Here is a 17635-nt window from a genome sequence, read left to right as displayed (position 1 = left end):
ACCAACCTTTTACGATTCCACTCCCACTTCTAAAGCCATTAAACGGAGCCCCTTTTGCGCAGCTTGGATCGTTTGTTCATCCTGCTGGAGTCCGGCTCGGCAGCGGTAACACGGAAAGCGGCCGCCAAGCAGATCGGAGAGGTCCAGAAGCTGCACCCGCACGAGCTGCACAACCTGCTGGGACGCCTGTTGACCTACCTGCACAGCAAGGACTGGGAGACGCGGATTGCCGCCTCGCAGGCAGTTCAGGCCATCCTGGAAAATGTCCCCCAGTGGAACCCGAAGGGGGTAGATGAGCTACCCGGCGGAGGTGGGCCAAACGTTGGGGGTGAATACAATACTCAAACCGCGGCCGGGAGCTCGCGGTTGTCGTTCGAGAAGTTCGACCTGAATGCGGTGTTGCATCGTGGGGCTCGGCTGATGGGTTCCGAAGGGACGGAGTTCGATGCGATTGATGATAATGATGGGGGTGATCCTCGGGAGAAATGGGCGCGCCAGAGGGCACTGCTGAACGAGAAGCTAGGCCTCAGTACGGGCGTCAATTTGGATGATATTGTGTCGATTGATGATATGCAGAATCGGAGTGTTCAGGTACAACTCGCTAGGCAGGACGGCGAAAGACTGATGCCAGTTCAGGACATTTTGAAGCTGGAACAAGAAGGATCTAGTCAAGCGTTGAGCTGTCGGGAGAAGAACCGAGCTCGACGGAAAGCACGCGAGCAGCAGAAGGCTTTCCCTAATCCGATCAATGCAGTCACAGGTGGTGGCTCCGGTGGTGGCCTAAACGGATCCGGTGCGGATGGTGAACCGGATCGGAAACGACTCAAAACTGATGGCAAGTCAGATACGACGGCGTTTGCCGATCCCGTGCCGGATTTAACGGGGTCTTGGGTCGATGCAACTGAATGGCCCCTGGAATCATTCTGTTCCAAGCTTTATATGGACTTGTTTAGTCCGCGGTGGGAAACTCGACACGGATCGGCTACGGCGCTTCGTGAACTGCTCAAGAGCCATTCTCAAGGAGCAGGAAAAAGTATTTTCATGACAAAGAAGCAAATGAACGAGCAGCATCAGCTGTGGTTGGAAGACGCCACATTGCGATTGCTTTGCGTCCTAGCCTTGGATCGATTTGGAGACTTTGTGTCCGATCAAGTCGTTGCCCCTGTACGAGAAACATGCGCCCAAGTACTCGGTACGGTTCTAAAGCAACTGCCTCTGCAAAACGTCCACAGAACCGTAAGTGTTCTACTAACGTTCATCAAGCAAAAAGACTGGGAAGTCCGTCATGGTGGTCTTCTGGGAATCAAGTACATGCTAGTCGTTCGGGAAGATCTGGTTCAAACGTTCTTACCTCTAATCATCAACGATGTGTTGACGGGACTTTTCGACTCGGTGGATGACGTGGGAGCTGTCGCAGCAGCCACCATCATACCCATTGCTTCCTGGCTACCAAAGCTGCTAACAAAAAATCAAGTTTCTCACATCGTAAAACTGCTGTGGGACCTCCTGTTGGACCAGGACGAACTTGCATCCGCCTGTAACAGTTTCATGGGGCTGTTGGCCTCGATTCTGAGCCTCCCAAATGCATCCAGCTGGATCCAAATGGAACCAATGTCCGTTCTAGTGCCACGCCTTTGGCCATTCCTTAGTCACTGTACCTCATCCGTACGAAGATCTACTCTCCAAACTCTGAGAACACTCACCGATAGTAAGCTTACGGCTCAAAGTGAACCTTCGACGCCCACCGGAAGCAATGGCATGAACGGCAAAGCCACATCGGTTATAGTTAGCACGGCAGAAGCTTTGGCTAAGGCCGCGACTGAGACCAACACGATCCTCCAGGTAGATCCCTCAGAGAATCTAGTGCTGAACTTTGGAGTGCAGGACTGGCCACCTGCTTTGCTTCAGGAAGCTCTTCGTCACATTTTCCAACGGGTACTGGTGGAGCACGTGGAAGACATTCAATGCTTGGCCGAAGAAGTATGGAACAACCTCATCACCAACGCAGAACTCTCGGCCCTTCTTCACGCTTCCTGCCCGTACGTGGCCAGCTGGCTTTGTTTGGCAATGCAACCGGTCCGCCTGGCTTTCGATCCGTCCTCCTTGATCTACGCCAAACCGATTCAGCCTTCGCAGCTGCGTGAACGTCGTCGGCAGTTCGATTCCTTCGATAGCGGTATTCCATCGCGGCAAAAGCTGTTCCTCGGCGGATCGGAAACCATCCCGATTGAGATGCGCGAAAAGAACGTTATCCGTGCCCGGATCAAAACGTCCAAAATGATTGGTCTGTTGTCGCGGTATCTGGTTCTGCCGGCACCTGGCGTTGTCTACACCCCGGAGATTGAAAGTCCAATCGACTGTTATACCAAAGTTCTGCTCGGCTATCTGCAGTCTCGCTCGGCGCTTCAGAGGTTGATTGCTAGCCTTGTGATTGCGTTCTGGTGCTCGGCGGACGACACCATCAAACCAGGACTCATTTCCCTTCAGGAGCGCTTGAAAGGATGTTTGAACGAGTATGTTTATTATGATGAGGTTGGTATATTGTTCACCAGACTTCTGCAGGAAAGCAGGGACTACCTGGCCACTTTGAAGCAGCACAAGATTCAGTTCGTGGAGTTTGAAAACTTGAAAGTTCTGAGCTTGGATCAGATCTTTCAGCTTTGCACCGTGATGTCGGAAAATATGAAAACCAAGTACGGTTTGAAGACTAAAATTGCGGAAATGTTGGAGGAACGCCGACGGGGTTTGTACAATTCGCATGCTAGTACGGCTTTGGAGCAGAGCAATCTTCACATCAGCACCCAGGCATCGCTTTCAGGAGCAGTGGTCAGCTTGAAATGCCTTCCGGAAAAGTTGAATCCCGTCGTGAAGCCCTTGATGGAATCTATCAAACGCGAAGAGTGTGAACTGCTTCAAAAGCTCTCCGCCAAATATCTGGCCGACCTACTGGATCAAGTCACCGTTCGCAATCCCTGTCCAAACAACAAGATCGTTTCAAACTTGTGCACCTTATTGAAAAGCGATGCGGACTTCACGCCGAAGCTGATTATACCGGACCGTGAAATGCGACACTTTGATCCCGCTAACACAAGCGACACCAACCCATACCACGGAATCATAACTTTACTGAATCAGCAAAAGACCAAAGAAGGTCACAATGGTACTGCTTCGGGGTCACGTGGTCCCGGTAGGCCATCGTCGGTTACCTCAGATATCCCAACGCTGGAAGACGCCCTCAACGAAAACGAAGAAACTAGTCGCAAACACGCCCGTACTCAAAGACTAGGCGCCACGCATGCCATAACCACGATCTGTTCGTACTTCAAGCAAAACCTCCCGGAGAAGCTTCCCGTACTGTGGCAGATGATGACGGAGAAGATCATTACCAAAGTTGATGAGAGCTACGTTGACCGACTGAGTCGACAGATCGTAAACCAGGAAGATACGAACGACTTCATGACGTCACTGCAGCTAATTGAAATCGCTTCGAGACACATTGATCAAGCCTTACACGATCAGTTGTTCCAGCTACTACCAAAGCTTTGCCTGTTGCTGAGACATCCTTTGAAGTCAATCCGCCACATGGTTGGTCGATGTTTGGCCACCTTAGCTGTGGTCAACTCGCAAGTCGTCATGACCATGGTGATCAACGATATCGTACCCATGCTGTCGTCGATCGAGAACGTCGTTAAGCGGCAAGGTGCCGCCGAAGCCATTGCCTGTATCGTTAGCAAGCTACAGATGGAAATCGTTCCGTACGTAGTCCTACTGGTTGTCCCGCTGCTGGGACGCATGAGCGATCCCGACCAATCGGTTCGCCTGGTATCGACTCACTGTTTTGCTACATTGATCCAGCTGATGCCACTGGATGGAATCACTCCGAATGTGCGTGGCCTTTCCGAAGATCTCAAGAACCGCAAACTCAAAGACAAGGAGTTCCTGGAGTATCTGTTCACGCCGAAAACGATTCCGGACTTTAAAATACCGGTCGAGATCAATGCCGATCTGAGAAGCTACCAGCAATCCGGCGTCAACTGGTTGTGGTTCTTGAACAAGTACAAACTACACGGTATTCTATGCGATGATATGGGCTTGGGTAAGACTCTACAGGCAATTTGCATCCTTGCTGGAGATCATCACCAACGTAGCCTCGATCCGAAATGTGCCAAGCTGCCGAGCTTGGTGATATGCCCTCCAACCCTCACCGGACACTGGGTGTATGAGGTGGAGAAGTTCCTGCCGACCCGTTTCTTGCGCCCACTTCATTACGTTGGACTGCCGGTGGATCGAGAACGCCTTCGTCACAAGCTTGGGACGTACAATTTGATCATCGCATCGTACGAGATCGTACGAAAAGACATCGAGTTTTTCAGTTCAGTCCATTGGAATTATTGCGTTCTGGATGAAGGTCACATTATTAAGAACGGTCGTACGAAGAGTTCCAAGGCCATTAAGCAGCTGGTAGCTAATCATCGTTTGATCCTCTCGGGTACACCGATCCAGAACAACGTGTTGGAGCTGTGGTCACTGTTCGACTTCTTGATGCCTGGGTTCTTGGGAACGGAGAAGCAATTCAGCACCCGCTTTTCCCGTCCGATTTTGGCTAGTCGTGACCCGAAGAGCTCGGCCAAAGAACAAGAGGCTGGAGCGTTAGCCATGGAAGCGCTGCACCGACAGGTTTTGCCATTTCTGCTGAGACGCGTCAAGGAGGACGTATTGACCGATCTGCCGCCGAAGATTACGCAAGATTTGCTGTGTGAATTGAGCCCACTGCAGGAACGGTTGTACGAGGACTTCAGCCGAATGCATCTCAACTCGGACATTCGGGAATGTTTGGAAAATATCGACGGACAGATTGTGAGCAAGAAGACGCACGTGTTCCAGGCGTTGAGGTTTGTACTTCAGGTTTGATTGGGATTGAATAGGTTATTGAGCTGTGGTATTCTTTCGACAGGTATTTGCAAAATGTCTGCAACCATCCAAAGCTTGTCCTTCAACCCTCGCACCCGGAATACCAAACGATTTTGTCGGAAATCAGCTCGATGGATGACATCGAACATTCGGCCAAGTTGCCGGCATTAAAGTAAGTTATTCAATTTACGGTTGGTGTTTACCCCTCTAAAATAATATTGTAACTCCAGGCAATTGCTGCTGGACTGCGGTATTGGAACCAACGAGGACATGTCGGTCAATCAGCACCGGGCGCTGATCTTCTGCCAGCTGAAGGCCATGCTGGACATTATCGAGAACGATCTGCTGAAGAAACATCTGCCGGCGGTTTCGTACTTGCGGTTGGATGGCAGTGTGCCACCCAGCTCGCGTCATCAGATTGTGACCAAGTTCAACGGGGATCCCAGCATTGATGTGCTGCTGCTCACTACTCAGGTAAGATGCGATTCGAAGAGATGCCGTTCAGTCTTGGATTGCCTCTCACTGAAAAAGTATCATGCGTCTCCATGACAATTCTTAATAGTAGGGGGAAGTCCTCTATGTCCGGACACTTTTTGTTTTTTGGTAATATTTCAAAATCTACATTAGTTTTACCGGTAATTTTTAAAGTATAAAAAAATCACATTGTTTTAAGTAAAAACTCACATGAGAACAAAAATAAACCTTTACAATTCATTTTTATGATGGATTACATTATGTACCAAAAATGGTGTGCACTGAAATGTGTCCTCTCCGTTCCTACATGTCTTACATAAGTTCTGTTTTTCATTGAAAATGTATTTTAGAATCTATACAATTTAGTGCACATCATGCCTATAGATAGCGGAAGAATGAATTGCTGTGAAATAGAATAAACATTTCAGATTTTTATGAATGTATGAAGTATAAAATAAGATTTTTGAGGTCCTAAGGTTATCGGTATCCAAATCGAGTTTTCAAGTTCAAATGAAGGTTGGCCCATAATGCACCGCCTTACCCTATTGCTCGGATTACTTAAAGCAAATATTTTTTTATGGCTCCCTCCAGGAATTCCATCAGAAATTAACTCAGATATTACTCTGAAGATTTCTTCAGGTGATCATTTAAGCATTTGGGTTTCCTAAGGAATTCTTTAAGAATTAAATTTAATAAAACATCCAAGGTATCTATACATTATAATAGGTATCTTGGATGTTTTCATAGGATGACCACAGAAATTACCTCAGATTCCATAAGGAATTCCTCTGAGTATTCTTACATACAGTTAACTCTCCCTTACTCGATATTGAAGGGACCATCGAGTTAGGGAGGTATCGAGATACAGAACACATATTTTTCAAATTTTAAACATTTAATTATTTCGACAAAATACATTCAAAATAGTAATTTAAATGTGAAATATAATACAATTTTACCACATTTACACATGTTACACTCTTTTACCAGTCGGCAAAAATTGAAAATTTGATCACCCAGGAAAAGGCAGTAAACCTCAATTTTTCTATCAATTTAGTCATAATATTTAAATTCTTGAAATTGTTTAACATTTGGAGGACATTTGGAACTTTTCATGAAAATATCGAGCTCGAGAGGTAAATTCACTTGAGAAACTGGAACAGATAGCATCGAGTTAGGGAACATCGACTAAGAGAGGTATCAAAGCATGCTAAATTGAAGGGACCGTGCATTCCATCGAGTTAGGGGAAATATCGAGATACAGAATATCGAGTAAGGGAGAGATGACTGTATAAGTGTTTCAAGAAAGTCCTAAATCCTCTTGGATTCCATTCACTAATTCTGCTTAGATTTTCGTAGGGGTTCATCTAAGATCCGATTTTAAACTATTCAAGAATTACATATATTTTGCGATTGGATTAAATGGACAAATTGATGTGAAGTTTTGCGAAAAAGTTACGCGTCTTCTCAGTGAGAATCGAACTCACGACTCCCTGATCTCTAGTTAGGGCGCGTTACCCCTACGCCATGAGAGGACTCATGAACGCAGAAGTTAACCTGAATTCGATTTCAGCTCAATAATCACGTGGTCCTTTTTCGCAAAGTGCACCTCTTTCGGAAGAATTAGATGCCCATCCAAACACAACGCTTTCTATATATATCCAATGCCTAGCCCGAGAGCGCATTGTTTTTTATGTATGGAAATAGCACACTACAATAGCCAGCAACTGCGCTGGCTGAGGTTTCTATTGTGTGAGCTTCCAATGGGTCGCGACGTTCTCAAACGACCGGTTACTGAACATGAGTCCGTTGCTCGATAAATACTTGTTTTTACTTGGACTCATGTTCCGTAACCGGTCGTTTGAGAACGTCGCGTCGCGTTGTGTTTGGATGGGCATCTAATTCTTCCGAAAGAGGTGCACTTTGCGAAAAAGGACCACGTGATTATTGAGCTGAAATCGAATTCAGGTTAACTTCTGCGTTCATGAGTCCTCTCATGGCGTAGGGGTAACGCGTCCTAACTAGAGATCAGGGAGTAGTGAGTTCGATTCTCACTGAGAAGACGCGTAACTTTTTCGCAAAACTTCACATCAATTTGTCCATTTAATCCAATCACAAAATATATGTAATGTTTAGCTTTCGGTAGTTGTTAAACTTCCACTCGGCTGGTTAGCCGTAAACCACGATTCATAATTAAAACAAGTATTCAAGAATACTTTTTTTAGATTTGTCTAGAGATGTCTCCAGGGATATCTTAGGATTTCCTACAAAATAATCGTTCAGGGTTTCTTGAAGTTTTTTTTGTCAGAGATTTCTCTAAGAATAAATTTAAAAATTACTTCTGAGATTCGTCTTAATATTCATTCAGATACAACTTCAGAAATTCATTGAAAAAATCTCAAGGAAATCTCAAAGATTTCTTTCGGGCCTTCTTCTTGGGATTTGTTTAAAAAAAATTGGAAAAAGGAGATATTTCCTTGAAAAAAACTGTTAAGTAATCTCTGATGCAACATAAGTAAATTCTAATGTAACCCTTTGATGAACTCCTACAAGTATTACAAGTATTACTGGAAGAACTTTCGAGCGTTTGAAACAGTCTTAGTAGAATCTCTGGATAGTCCTGCAGGATTTCTGAAAAAAACTTAAAAAAAAAAATAGACAGAATCCTTTAGTGTAGGAAAAAAAGATCGAGGGAATTCCTGAAAAAAGTGCTGTAGTATTACCTGATGTGCAACCTTAAATACCCTTTTGAAGAATCCACGAATACTTTACTTGAGAAATCACCTAAAAAATATTTGATAGAACCGCCGGAGCAATCCTTGGAAGAAATGAAATGAAAACATTTCAAGGATTTGATGAAAGATATTAAGATGATTATAGAACGTAGCCACACCTCAAATTTTCAAGAGCACAAGTCTTAAGAACCAAACAGCGCTTCCCATTGAAAATGTATCCCATTGGTCACCACCAGCAAGCAAGCAAGTTGATTTGATTTTCCACGCGATCTGTTGCCAGATTCTCCAGTCTTGTGTACTTGAAAGTTCAAAGTTTGGCTTTGCTTTATAATCACCTTAAGTCGCATTTTTTGAGGAGTTGTTGGAAAAGTTCCTAATAGATTTCCTGGAATAATTTGAGCAGCTTTTAGAGTAATTATTTGGAGTAGCGGTGGGCGACTTACTTACCCAGTAAATATTTAGATACCGGAAGAATAGCTGAAATAGGAATTCTTGTACGGTTTCTTGGAAAAATTGTTAAACAAATTCATTCAAACACTCCGGAATAAACAATTGTGGTTTTTTTGGGATATTTTCTGTAGGACGCTTCGGAAGATATCCTAGAGTAACAACTGAAGTAATCGGTGGAAAACTTGGGGAAATATCTGTAGGAAGTTCTGAGATAGACTCTTGAAAAAAAAATTAGGGCAATCACTGTATGAATTGCTGGAGCTAGAAGCGTTGGAGTGCTCAGCAAATTTAGAATACCTGTCTCTTAGCATCCCTTGAACAATTTTGATTGAAAAGGAAATGAGGAATTTCCTCAACGATTCAGTTTTCCGATAATTTTACCTCTAGTAATTTCTGAGTCCATATAAATAAAAATGGAATGGTGTTTTTATGCCACGAAATGGCTTAAGAACGAGTCAACGGACTTACCTCATTCTTTCATAGTTAAGTTTTTAAAGTGTTCTGGCGTGTTCGTGCGTGAAATAAAGTTTCGAAGGTTTTCGAGATAGTAGTTAAAACGAGAGAAAATTAATCTGTCTTTTTGTATGTGAGCTGGCATGCAATTTTTCAACAGCCTACTTGATAGCAAGACGAAGTCTTTCTCATAAAAAGCTTTCGCAGCTTCCTGCTGGATTTTTTTTTTTCAAGAAACCTACAAGAAAAAAGTTTGGTGATTGTTACAGGACATCTGACAAGGATTCCTCTAGGATTTTCAAACTGTTTTTACATTTACGATACCTCTTTTTTCTAGTAACTGCTTCAGAAATTTTTCCAGGAGTTACTTTTGATAGTTCTCTGTGATTTTTTTCACTAATTTTCTAAATAATTATTGTAGAGATTTGTTCAAAATAGAGATGGACCAGCCTTTGCTTGAAAATCACTTCAATAAAGATAAAAAAAAACAAATAAATAAACAATTGGTCCAGAAGATCTTTCAGAGATTTCTACAGATTTTTTTTTAGGATTTCTCAATACATTCACCCAGGGTAGAGGCACTCCGATTCACATGTTTGGTTCCGTTTGCATTCAATTCTAACCCTTGTGTTAGAATTACCCATCGCAAGACCCATGCGTCAAGCGGGATTATCACTTTACTTTCAACCCTTGTTGAACTTAGGTTCAACGAAAGTTCCGAAATTATAATTCTCCGTCACGGAAATGAATTAAAACGCACGTAATCCGTTAATGAATGGGAGAATATAATTTTCCTATAAAGGACATACAAAAAAACCTATTACTACACTACATTTAGGGAATTCTCAATCAGTGTGAATCTTTAATTCATGCAATTTCGTTTTGTTCAGACTGATCCGTATTAACAACCTTGCGAACCCCTGACACCGGTCGCAGCATAATAAAGTATAGCTGTCTATAGATGTGCATTAAGATGATAATGAACTTACGTTTAGTCTCCTCAATGATCTTCGCTACGGTCACTAACTGAGTCGGGCGAGTTTTGCGTTCACGGGATCGGGCAATTAGATCTAATTAGCATATAATTTGCTGTAGGAATAATCAATGGCATACATGATATTCTATTACTCCTTACCGATCTTGATCTCACTATGGGGTATGTAGATGGTATGGCTATGCTGCTATGGTACAGCTACAGCTACAGCTGGCAACGACGATATCCTAATCTAATGAGCGAATATTAATTTCACGACTGCTATTATCCATATGAATTCAGCTTACCGGTATTTGTAGTTTTTAAGTTCTAAGTTTACTGGCAATTCGTATCATTAAATTACTTATTAACTGTAAACTCTATCTAGCGTATGCTTTGTTGTTTTCTGTCTACTGTTATCACTCATTTTACTGCAACAGGTTGTTATCAAATGAGTGCACTCCTTTCGCACTCACCGTTGTTCGTTGGAGATAGTGGGTCAAAATGACCATAGGTAGGTGCGCTATTCATGTCGAATAACAACCCTCGTGTTGAAAGATTGTATCACATGAAAAAGCGTGTTTTTCTCATCTGAATCATTGTGAAAATTTGAATTTCTATTTTACTCCAACCCTCGTGTTTGAATCTGTGCTTGTCTCATGTGTCTCATGTGTTCTGTTTCATTTCAACCCGTGTTGAAATCCGATATACGACCCAAGTGCCGTTTTTGCAGCCGATTCCGCAATTGGGAAAAATAATACTCGTTATCGACCCAAGCGTCGATTTCCAACCCAGGCGTTGGATTCTCATATCTGATCAATCAATCGACCCAAGTGTCGATCCCCAACCCAGGCGTCCTAAATGTGGGAAATGTTCAAACATGTGATTAGTTTATAAATTTACCTATATGTCTAGGATTTTTTTAGAGTATGCCTCAGCATTTCACCTAGGGTTTCCGAAGGATTTCTCGAGCAATTTCTGAAATAAATTTTCCATAGATCCTACTTAGAGTTTATTTTTGGTTTCCAACAGAAAAATGCTACATCTATTGTTCCATAAACTTCTTCAATTCTTCGCTCGAGATTTTTGGATATTGGAGGATATGCTCTAAGTCTTTCGAAAGTTCTCAAAACCAAAAAATCGTTAGCTTTTATGAATTAAACCACATTTAAAGAGCAACCTCAAAGTTCGAGCCAAAAATATTAAGATTTAGAGGTAGCGCAAGCGTTTTGAAGGTGAATTTTCATGTCATAAAAAAGGCCTTCAGTAAATTCACCATAACTTCGGTAATTTCTAGCCAACTTTGAAACTTTTAGCACCATTATCTTTAAAATTAATTTTATGAAAATTTTGTAGAATTTGTCTAAAATCAAAACTAGTTTTAATAAAAAAGGAGTTTACTTCAAATTTTGCCTCATTTCATTAAAAAAATATCTTTGTTTGACTATAACTTCATGAATACTCAATCAACCAAAACCATTTTCAAACTTCTCATACATCACATCTCACTAAAATATTGTTTTGACCAAGTTATTCAACAAAAACTGCACAAAAACAACAAAAACTGAAAACGCCAGTTTTTTCCAATTTTGTCAGGTCAACAATATTTTTAAAGCTGAAACTAGTTTTCTTCATTCGTTTAACCTTTATGAAGGACTTTGCAACAATTTTTTAAATAATTTTGACACAAATATATTTTTGCAAATGGTAAAAAATATATACACGATTCAACTCGTAATTAATGCTTTATAAACTTAAAAAAAAGGAAAAATGTAAGCTTCGGCGTAAAAACTTAAATAATCCAAAGAAACTTGTTTTTTTCATTAAGAAATCATGTGGGTAGTTTTTGTTACAAAGCTAAGTCAATACCATTTTTAAGAAAAATGTGCTGTATGAACAGTTTGGAAACAATTAAATTTGCTTCAAAAACATGTCAAAAGATTTTAAATCGGTTGTGTATTTATGAAGTTATGGTCAAACAAATATGATTTTCTGAGTGAAATGAAAAAAAATTGGAGAACGGTTCTTTTAACTCAGACTAATTTCGATTTTAGACAAATTTGATGTTCTACAAAGTTTTTAATTGATGTTTTAATTTTGATTGTTTTAAATTTTGATTGTCCCAACTATTTCAAAATTGGTCAGAAATTCCCGAAGTTATGGAGGCTTCACTGCAGACCCTTTTTTTATAACTTAAAAATTCACCTTCAAGACGCTTGCGCCGCTTCTAAATCCTAATATTTTTGGCTCAAACTTTGAGGTTTTTTTTCTAATGTGATTTGAATTCATAAGAGCACACGAATTTTTGGTTTTGAGAACCTTTGAAAAATAAGCTGCACCCTACTGTATATTATATTGTACAGTCAGGTCTCCTATGAGACGCTGCCACCGACTTTCCTCCTACCGCAATTTCTCCACTGTTTCTAAAGGGAAGATCCAGCATTTTTGTCTCAATACCTACCAAGAGTCATCTGAATCGTTTGGACGATAGCTGAGAAAGTGGGTGTAAAGGGGAGGGCAGCGTCTAGTGGGAGACCTGACCTGCCGTTATACGCATAATTGTCCCATGTTCCAAAATATGCAACCGAGAAAAACGCACTTAAAGATTTTATCAGACCAGGTTTGTGATAAACTTGAATGGAAGCGTTGCAATAGTATAAACAACAGCGTGTTCATTAGAATCAAGCGTTCGCATTGAGGGAAAAAAGTAAATTTTGATATGAAATGCCTAGAAATACGGTATTTTTGGAGAATTTCTACGCAAAACAGTCCCATTGATAGTAGTGACCAATTATGTGCTGAGAATACTGCTGTAGATAACTGGTCTTACGTATAGATTGTATAGAATGTAGATGATGTATATCGTCAAGACTATGTTGAGGAATTTAATGATGGCTTAAGATGATTATAGAACGTAGCCACACCTCGAATTTTCAAGACCACATGTCTTGAGAACCAAACAGCGCTCCGCGTTGAAAATGTATTCGATTGATCACCACAAACAAGCAAGCAGTTTGATCGATTTTCAACTCGAACAGTTGTCAGATTCGCCAGACATGTGCATTTGAAAATTCATAGTTTGGCTTCGTTTTATAATCACCTTAAGTGACATGTACCGAACGGAGTCACATATAGAAAGAAATGAATAGAAAAGTTTTCTGTAAGTGAGATAATGAGAAAATGTATGAGTTAGTGAAAGAAAGAAAAGGATGAGTAGGGTAGAGATTTAGTAAAGGTATTTAATTGATATATCGACTTTTTCAGCTGCAGGATTGACAGAAGCTCAACAGCGATCAAAATCTTGATATTTGATACGTCGCAAACTAAGTTTTAGATCTGCTAATATATTTGCAACTTGCACCAGCAAACCAGCTATCCAAAAAAAAAAAAGTATGCGGCCAGGTCATCCAAAAACTTTTGAGCTATTCTTCTTCAGCAAAAGCGGCTCAGAACCAACAAATGACCACTTCCTCTGGGGAACAGAATTTCTAGAACAACCTGGCATGTGATCAAATCATCCAAAAACGTTTAAATCATCCTTCTTTGGTCTTGATTTGCAAATTTATGAAATTTGATACGACGCCATCTAGGTTTCAGAACCACCAATTTGGGGCCTTCCTTAGCCGAGTGGTTAGAGTCCGCGGCTACAAAGCAAAGCCATGCTGAAGGTGTCTGGGTTCGATTCCCGGTCGGTCCAGGATCTTTTCGTAATGGAAATTTCCTTGACTTCCCTGGGCATAGAGTATCATCGTACCTGCCACACGATATACGAATGCGAAAATGGCAACTTTGGCAAAGAAAGCTCTCAGTTAATAACTGTGGAAGTGCTCATAAGAACACTAAGCTGAGAAGCAGGCTTGGCCCCAGTGGGGACGTAATGCCAAGAAGAAGAAGAAGTGTTCTTATGAGCACTTCCACAGTTATTAACTGAGAGCTTAACTATGCCAATGACCATTTTTGCATGCGTATATCGTGTGGCAGATACGAAGATACTCTATGCCCTGGGAAGTCGAGAAAATTTCCAACCCGAAAAGATCCTCGACCGGTGGGATTCGAACCCACGACCCTCAGCTTGGTCATGCTGAATAGCTGCGCGTTTACCGCTACGGCTATCTGGGCCCCAAGCCGCAAGCCATGGACTCGAAATTAAACTGGTCACTGATTCTTTCAGTGGGGATGGTTGCCTTTAGTACTCCTCATGATAAATCCGGAATTATCTTAATTTCAAATTAATGACCGTGGTTCCAACAAAAAGAACAATTTTGCGATCCACCCTGAAAATTCGACGGAAATAATATTTTGAAATTTGGCTTCAGACATGCAAGTGTTAATATGAATGCACCCCAACAATACAAGGACATAGCGCTGCGAATTGTTTAGAGTGACAGTTATGCGAATAAATACAACAGTGCGACAGTTATGCGTGAGAATTCAACAATGAGACAAGTTGACTTGGTTTGCTTTTTATTGAGTTTCCGAACAAAGTCAATTTTTTGTAAGTGCTTTCTTAAACTATACGTAAAAATGAACTGTTTGTTGGAAAAAAGTCAAAATGCACAAAAAGTAACATAGGACAAATATGCGTTTACCGGCAGTGACTGTATCACTTAATGATGGCTTCTATGAAGATGCATTTTGAACAGAATATCAGCTTGAACAGCACACAGTTTTTTGAGTTGGTGTGCAAAATGAAGAGTGAAATGAAATGCGGGCGATAGAGGCGCGTTCAAACAGTTTAAAACCATGGGTAGGATAAACGTTAACAAAATCTCTATGTTCCTGAAAGCCTAGAAAAACCCAGAAAAAATTATGAAATCCTGCACATAATATTGTAAGTGAATGTTTCCATGTTGGATATTATCACAAGACTGAGAAAGCTTTAAGATCATTGGTTAGATCAACTTTTTTAGCGATTTATTGTTTGATCAAAATTTTTATTATTTTTCGGATCAGTTCATTTAGACAGATTTGATAAAAACTAGAACAAACTGCGAAATTTAACATATTGTTTCTAAATTTTCTTATATCAACATCAAAATACTATGAGTCTATCTTGTTTTTTCTTTGGATTCTTCGCATAATTGTAAAATAAAGATTCCCGAGATAGCTTAACAGAGCTTATTGAGAGAAACCAACAGTTTCTTGTCTGTCGTGAATCGAAAGTCAGTCCCATATATGAAAAGTAGATGTACTGAGAAAATTTTGCGCGTGTTTGCCTAATTTGATAGAAAAAATCTGTGTTGTATCATTAGTGTAACTTGGAAGATATATATATATATGTCTTTATTTATGTGAATTTTAACACATCCGGCTAGTTCTTCACTCGTCAGAGAGAGTCAGACGGACTCCTCGCAAAAAAACTTGGAAGATATGTTGAAATCTGATATCAACTCAATTTGACTTGTGATTCATAGCAGAGGCGCAATCTGGATATCACTGAAGCTAAAAACTTCCGGTCTAATAATAAAACTTTTCAACAAGCTGAAGATTCTTGATAAATGATTCAACGTGTAGAAACTCCTTTCAATGTTTCTCTGGAGTTTCTTCAATTATTTTTCATGTTTCCGACAAGAATTCTTTCAGGAATTTTCTAAAATATAGTCTATTTTTATAAATAATGGGAAGTATGATCTAAATATTTAGGAAATAATCAAGGAATATCTAGCATAAATGTTTGTAATAATTCATCCAAGAACTTCTGCAAAGTGTGCTCCAGGAGTCCTTTAGGACTTTCTCAACAGACCAACAAATTCTTCCAGGAATGCCTTAAGAAATCAAGAGCATCGTCGGTCATCAAACTACGCTTGTGCTGTGTATAACAAGCGAGCTTAAGATGCGTATATGTATTCAGTACACGGTGCTACCAGTCATGGATTAATCCATGAATAGTTCCAACGATTCTTTAGAAATTTCTTGACTGTTCTCTATGCATATTTCGGTTATTTGTCAAAAAAAAAACTTCCAGGAATGCTCATGGCAATATCCAAGAACATCTACATCTGGCTGTAGAAATGATGTAGGAATGATGTCACTTCCTGCTGAAGCATGGATCGGACAATCTTTTGACTGTCCTATCAAGGTATTTTTGTGCATATGACATGTTCTGCCTGTCTTACCCACTTCCGGCGCCACTGGCGAGCGATATTTTGAATGTTTAACCGTGATCAACGGGCTCACATCTAAAAACTCGAAAAGGAGTCAATCTGCCTTGGATTGTCTTAAAAACTATCATGCGTCTCCATCAAACGTTCATTGTGTTAGATAACTACCAAGGTGATGTCCATTAATTATGTAAGGGTTTATGGGGGGAGGGGGGGTTTGAGATTTCTTACGCGCCATACAAATTATTTTTAATTTTCATACAAAAAATCTTACCATGGTGGGAGGGGGGGTTGAAAAACCTCGAAAATTGTCTTACGTAATTAATGGATCGCCCCCAAGTGCGATCCTGATTCTTAACCGCAATCATTTTCTATTCTTCCAGGTCGGCGGCCTTGGTCTGAATCTTACCGGAGCGGACACGGTCATTTTCGTCGAGCACGACTGGAACCCGATGAAGGACCTCCAGGCCATGGATCGAGCGCATCGTATCGGCCAGAAGAAGGTGGTGAACGTGTACCGGCTGATCACGCGTAAGTCCCTCGAGGAAAAGATCATGGGGCTGCAAAAGTTCAAACTGCTGACCGCGAACACGGTGGTGAGCGACGAGAACGCTTCGATGGAAACGATGGGCACCGATCAGCTGTTGGATTTGTTTGCGCTCAGCGATGGCAGCCGGAAGACGGACAAGACAGACAGGGGATCTACAAGTGCCGGGTCTACGGCAGCTACTCCTGGAGCATCGGGAACCGATGCCAACGGCGCGAATGGCGCCGGCAATACCATGAAGAACGTGTTGGAGAATTTACCGGAGTTGTGGGACGACAACCAGTACCATGAGGAGTACGATCTGTCCCAGTTCTTGGAAGGACTGAAGAAAAACTAGTCCATGAGTGAGTGATGAATTGTGCTTTAGCCAGTAAGAGCAATTGAAATTGGAGCGTTGCAGCTCTGCTATGTTAAGTTTTTATTTCTTAAGTAGTACTGAACCTAGATTGAACCGCTGTATCCAAACTCTAGCCCATCCAAACCCTGTTTTCTACTGTTCTGCTCAGATTCTTCCAGATGCGCATACAACTTTTGGTTTTAGCCATTTTTAATTCTAATCGGTCCTCATATAATTACATTTACCAACTATTTCTAACGTTATAATTGAAATGAATTATATCCCAACAAAATTAGTAGACATCATTAGAATAAACTTTTTGGATAAATCTGGTTTTTGCTTAGTTGATTTGATGACACATCCGTCTAATATGAAGTACAGCCTAAGTTCATACAATCTCTGATCAACACTACAAATATATATATAGCGATCAAATTCTGAAATCATCGCTTCCTGGAAAATATTAGTCCAAGCCCAGGGAGTTTATCATCAATAAGGAGCATCGTAAAAATGACTGCGCAGAAATAGGAACTCGGACACCCTTGAGGAGATTTAGTATTTTATAATTAAATCATTACTTAGTGAAGCTTTTCAATTTTTCCCTTACACATTAGATTGATAAGTATTTGCTTTCAAAATGTCAGAGTATTATGC

General features: G+C 41.1%; 1 protein-coding gene across 2 annotated transcripts in view; it reads left to right on the top strand.

Moving 5' to 3' along the window:
- LOC5577449 (TATA-binding protein-associated factor 172) overlaps positions 1 to 17311 on the top strand; it is a 93277-nt gene extending 75966 nt beyond the window's left edge. For both annotated transcript variants that reach the window (XM_021854444.1, XM_021854445.1), the window contains exons 3-6: positions 63 to 4892; positions 4955 to 5083; positions 5142 to 5385; positions 16481 to 17311. In XM_021854444.1, the coding sequence (XP_021710136.1) occupies positions 63 to 4892; positions 4955 to 5083; positions 5142 to 5385; positions 16481 to 16981 (5704 nt within the window). In that variant the 3' untranslated portion in view covers positions 16982 to 17311. The remainder of the gene's footprint in view (positions 1 to 62; positions 4893 to 4954; positions 5084 to 5141; positions 5386 to 16480) is intronic.
- The last annotated feature ends 324 nt before the right edge of the window (positions 17312 to 17635 follow it).

This window comes from Aedes aegypti, chromosome 3 (assembly GCF_002204515.2).
Source record: "Aedes aegypti strain LVP_AGWG chromosome 3, AaegL5.0 Primary Assembly, whole genome shotgun sequence".
Classification (NCBI taxonomy): Eukaryota; Metazoa; Arthropoda; class Insecta; order Diptera; family Culicidae; genus Aedes; species Aedes aegypti.
This window is presented reverse-complemented; position numbering and strand designations above follow the sequence as displayed.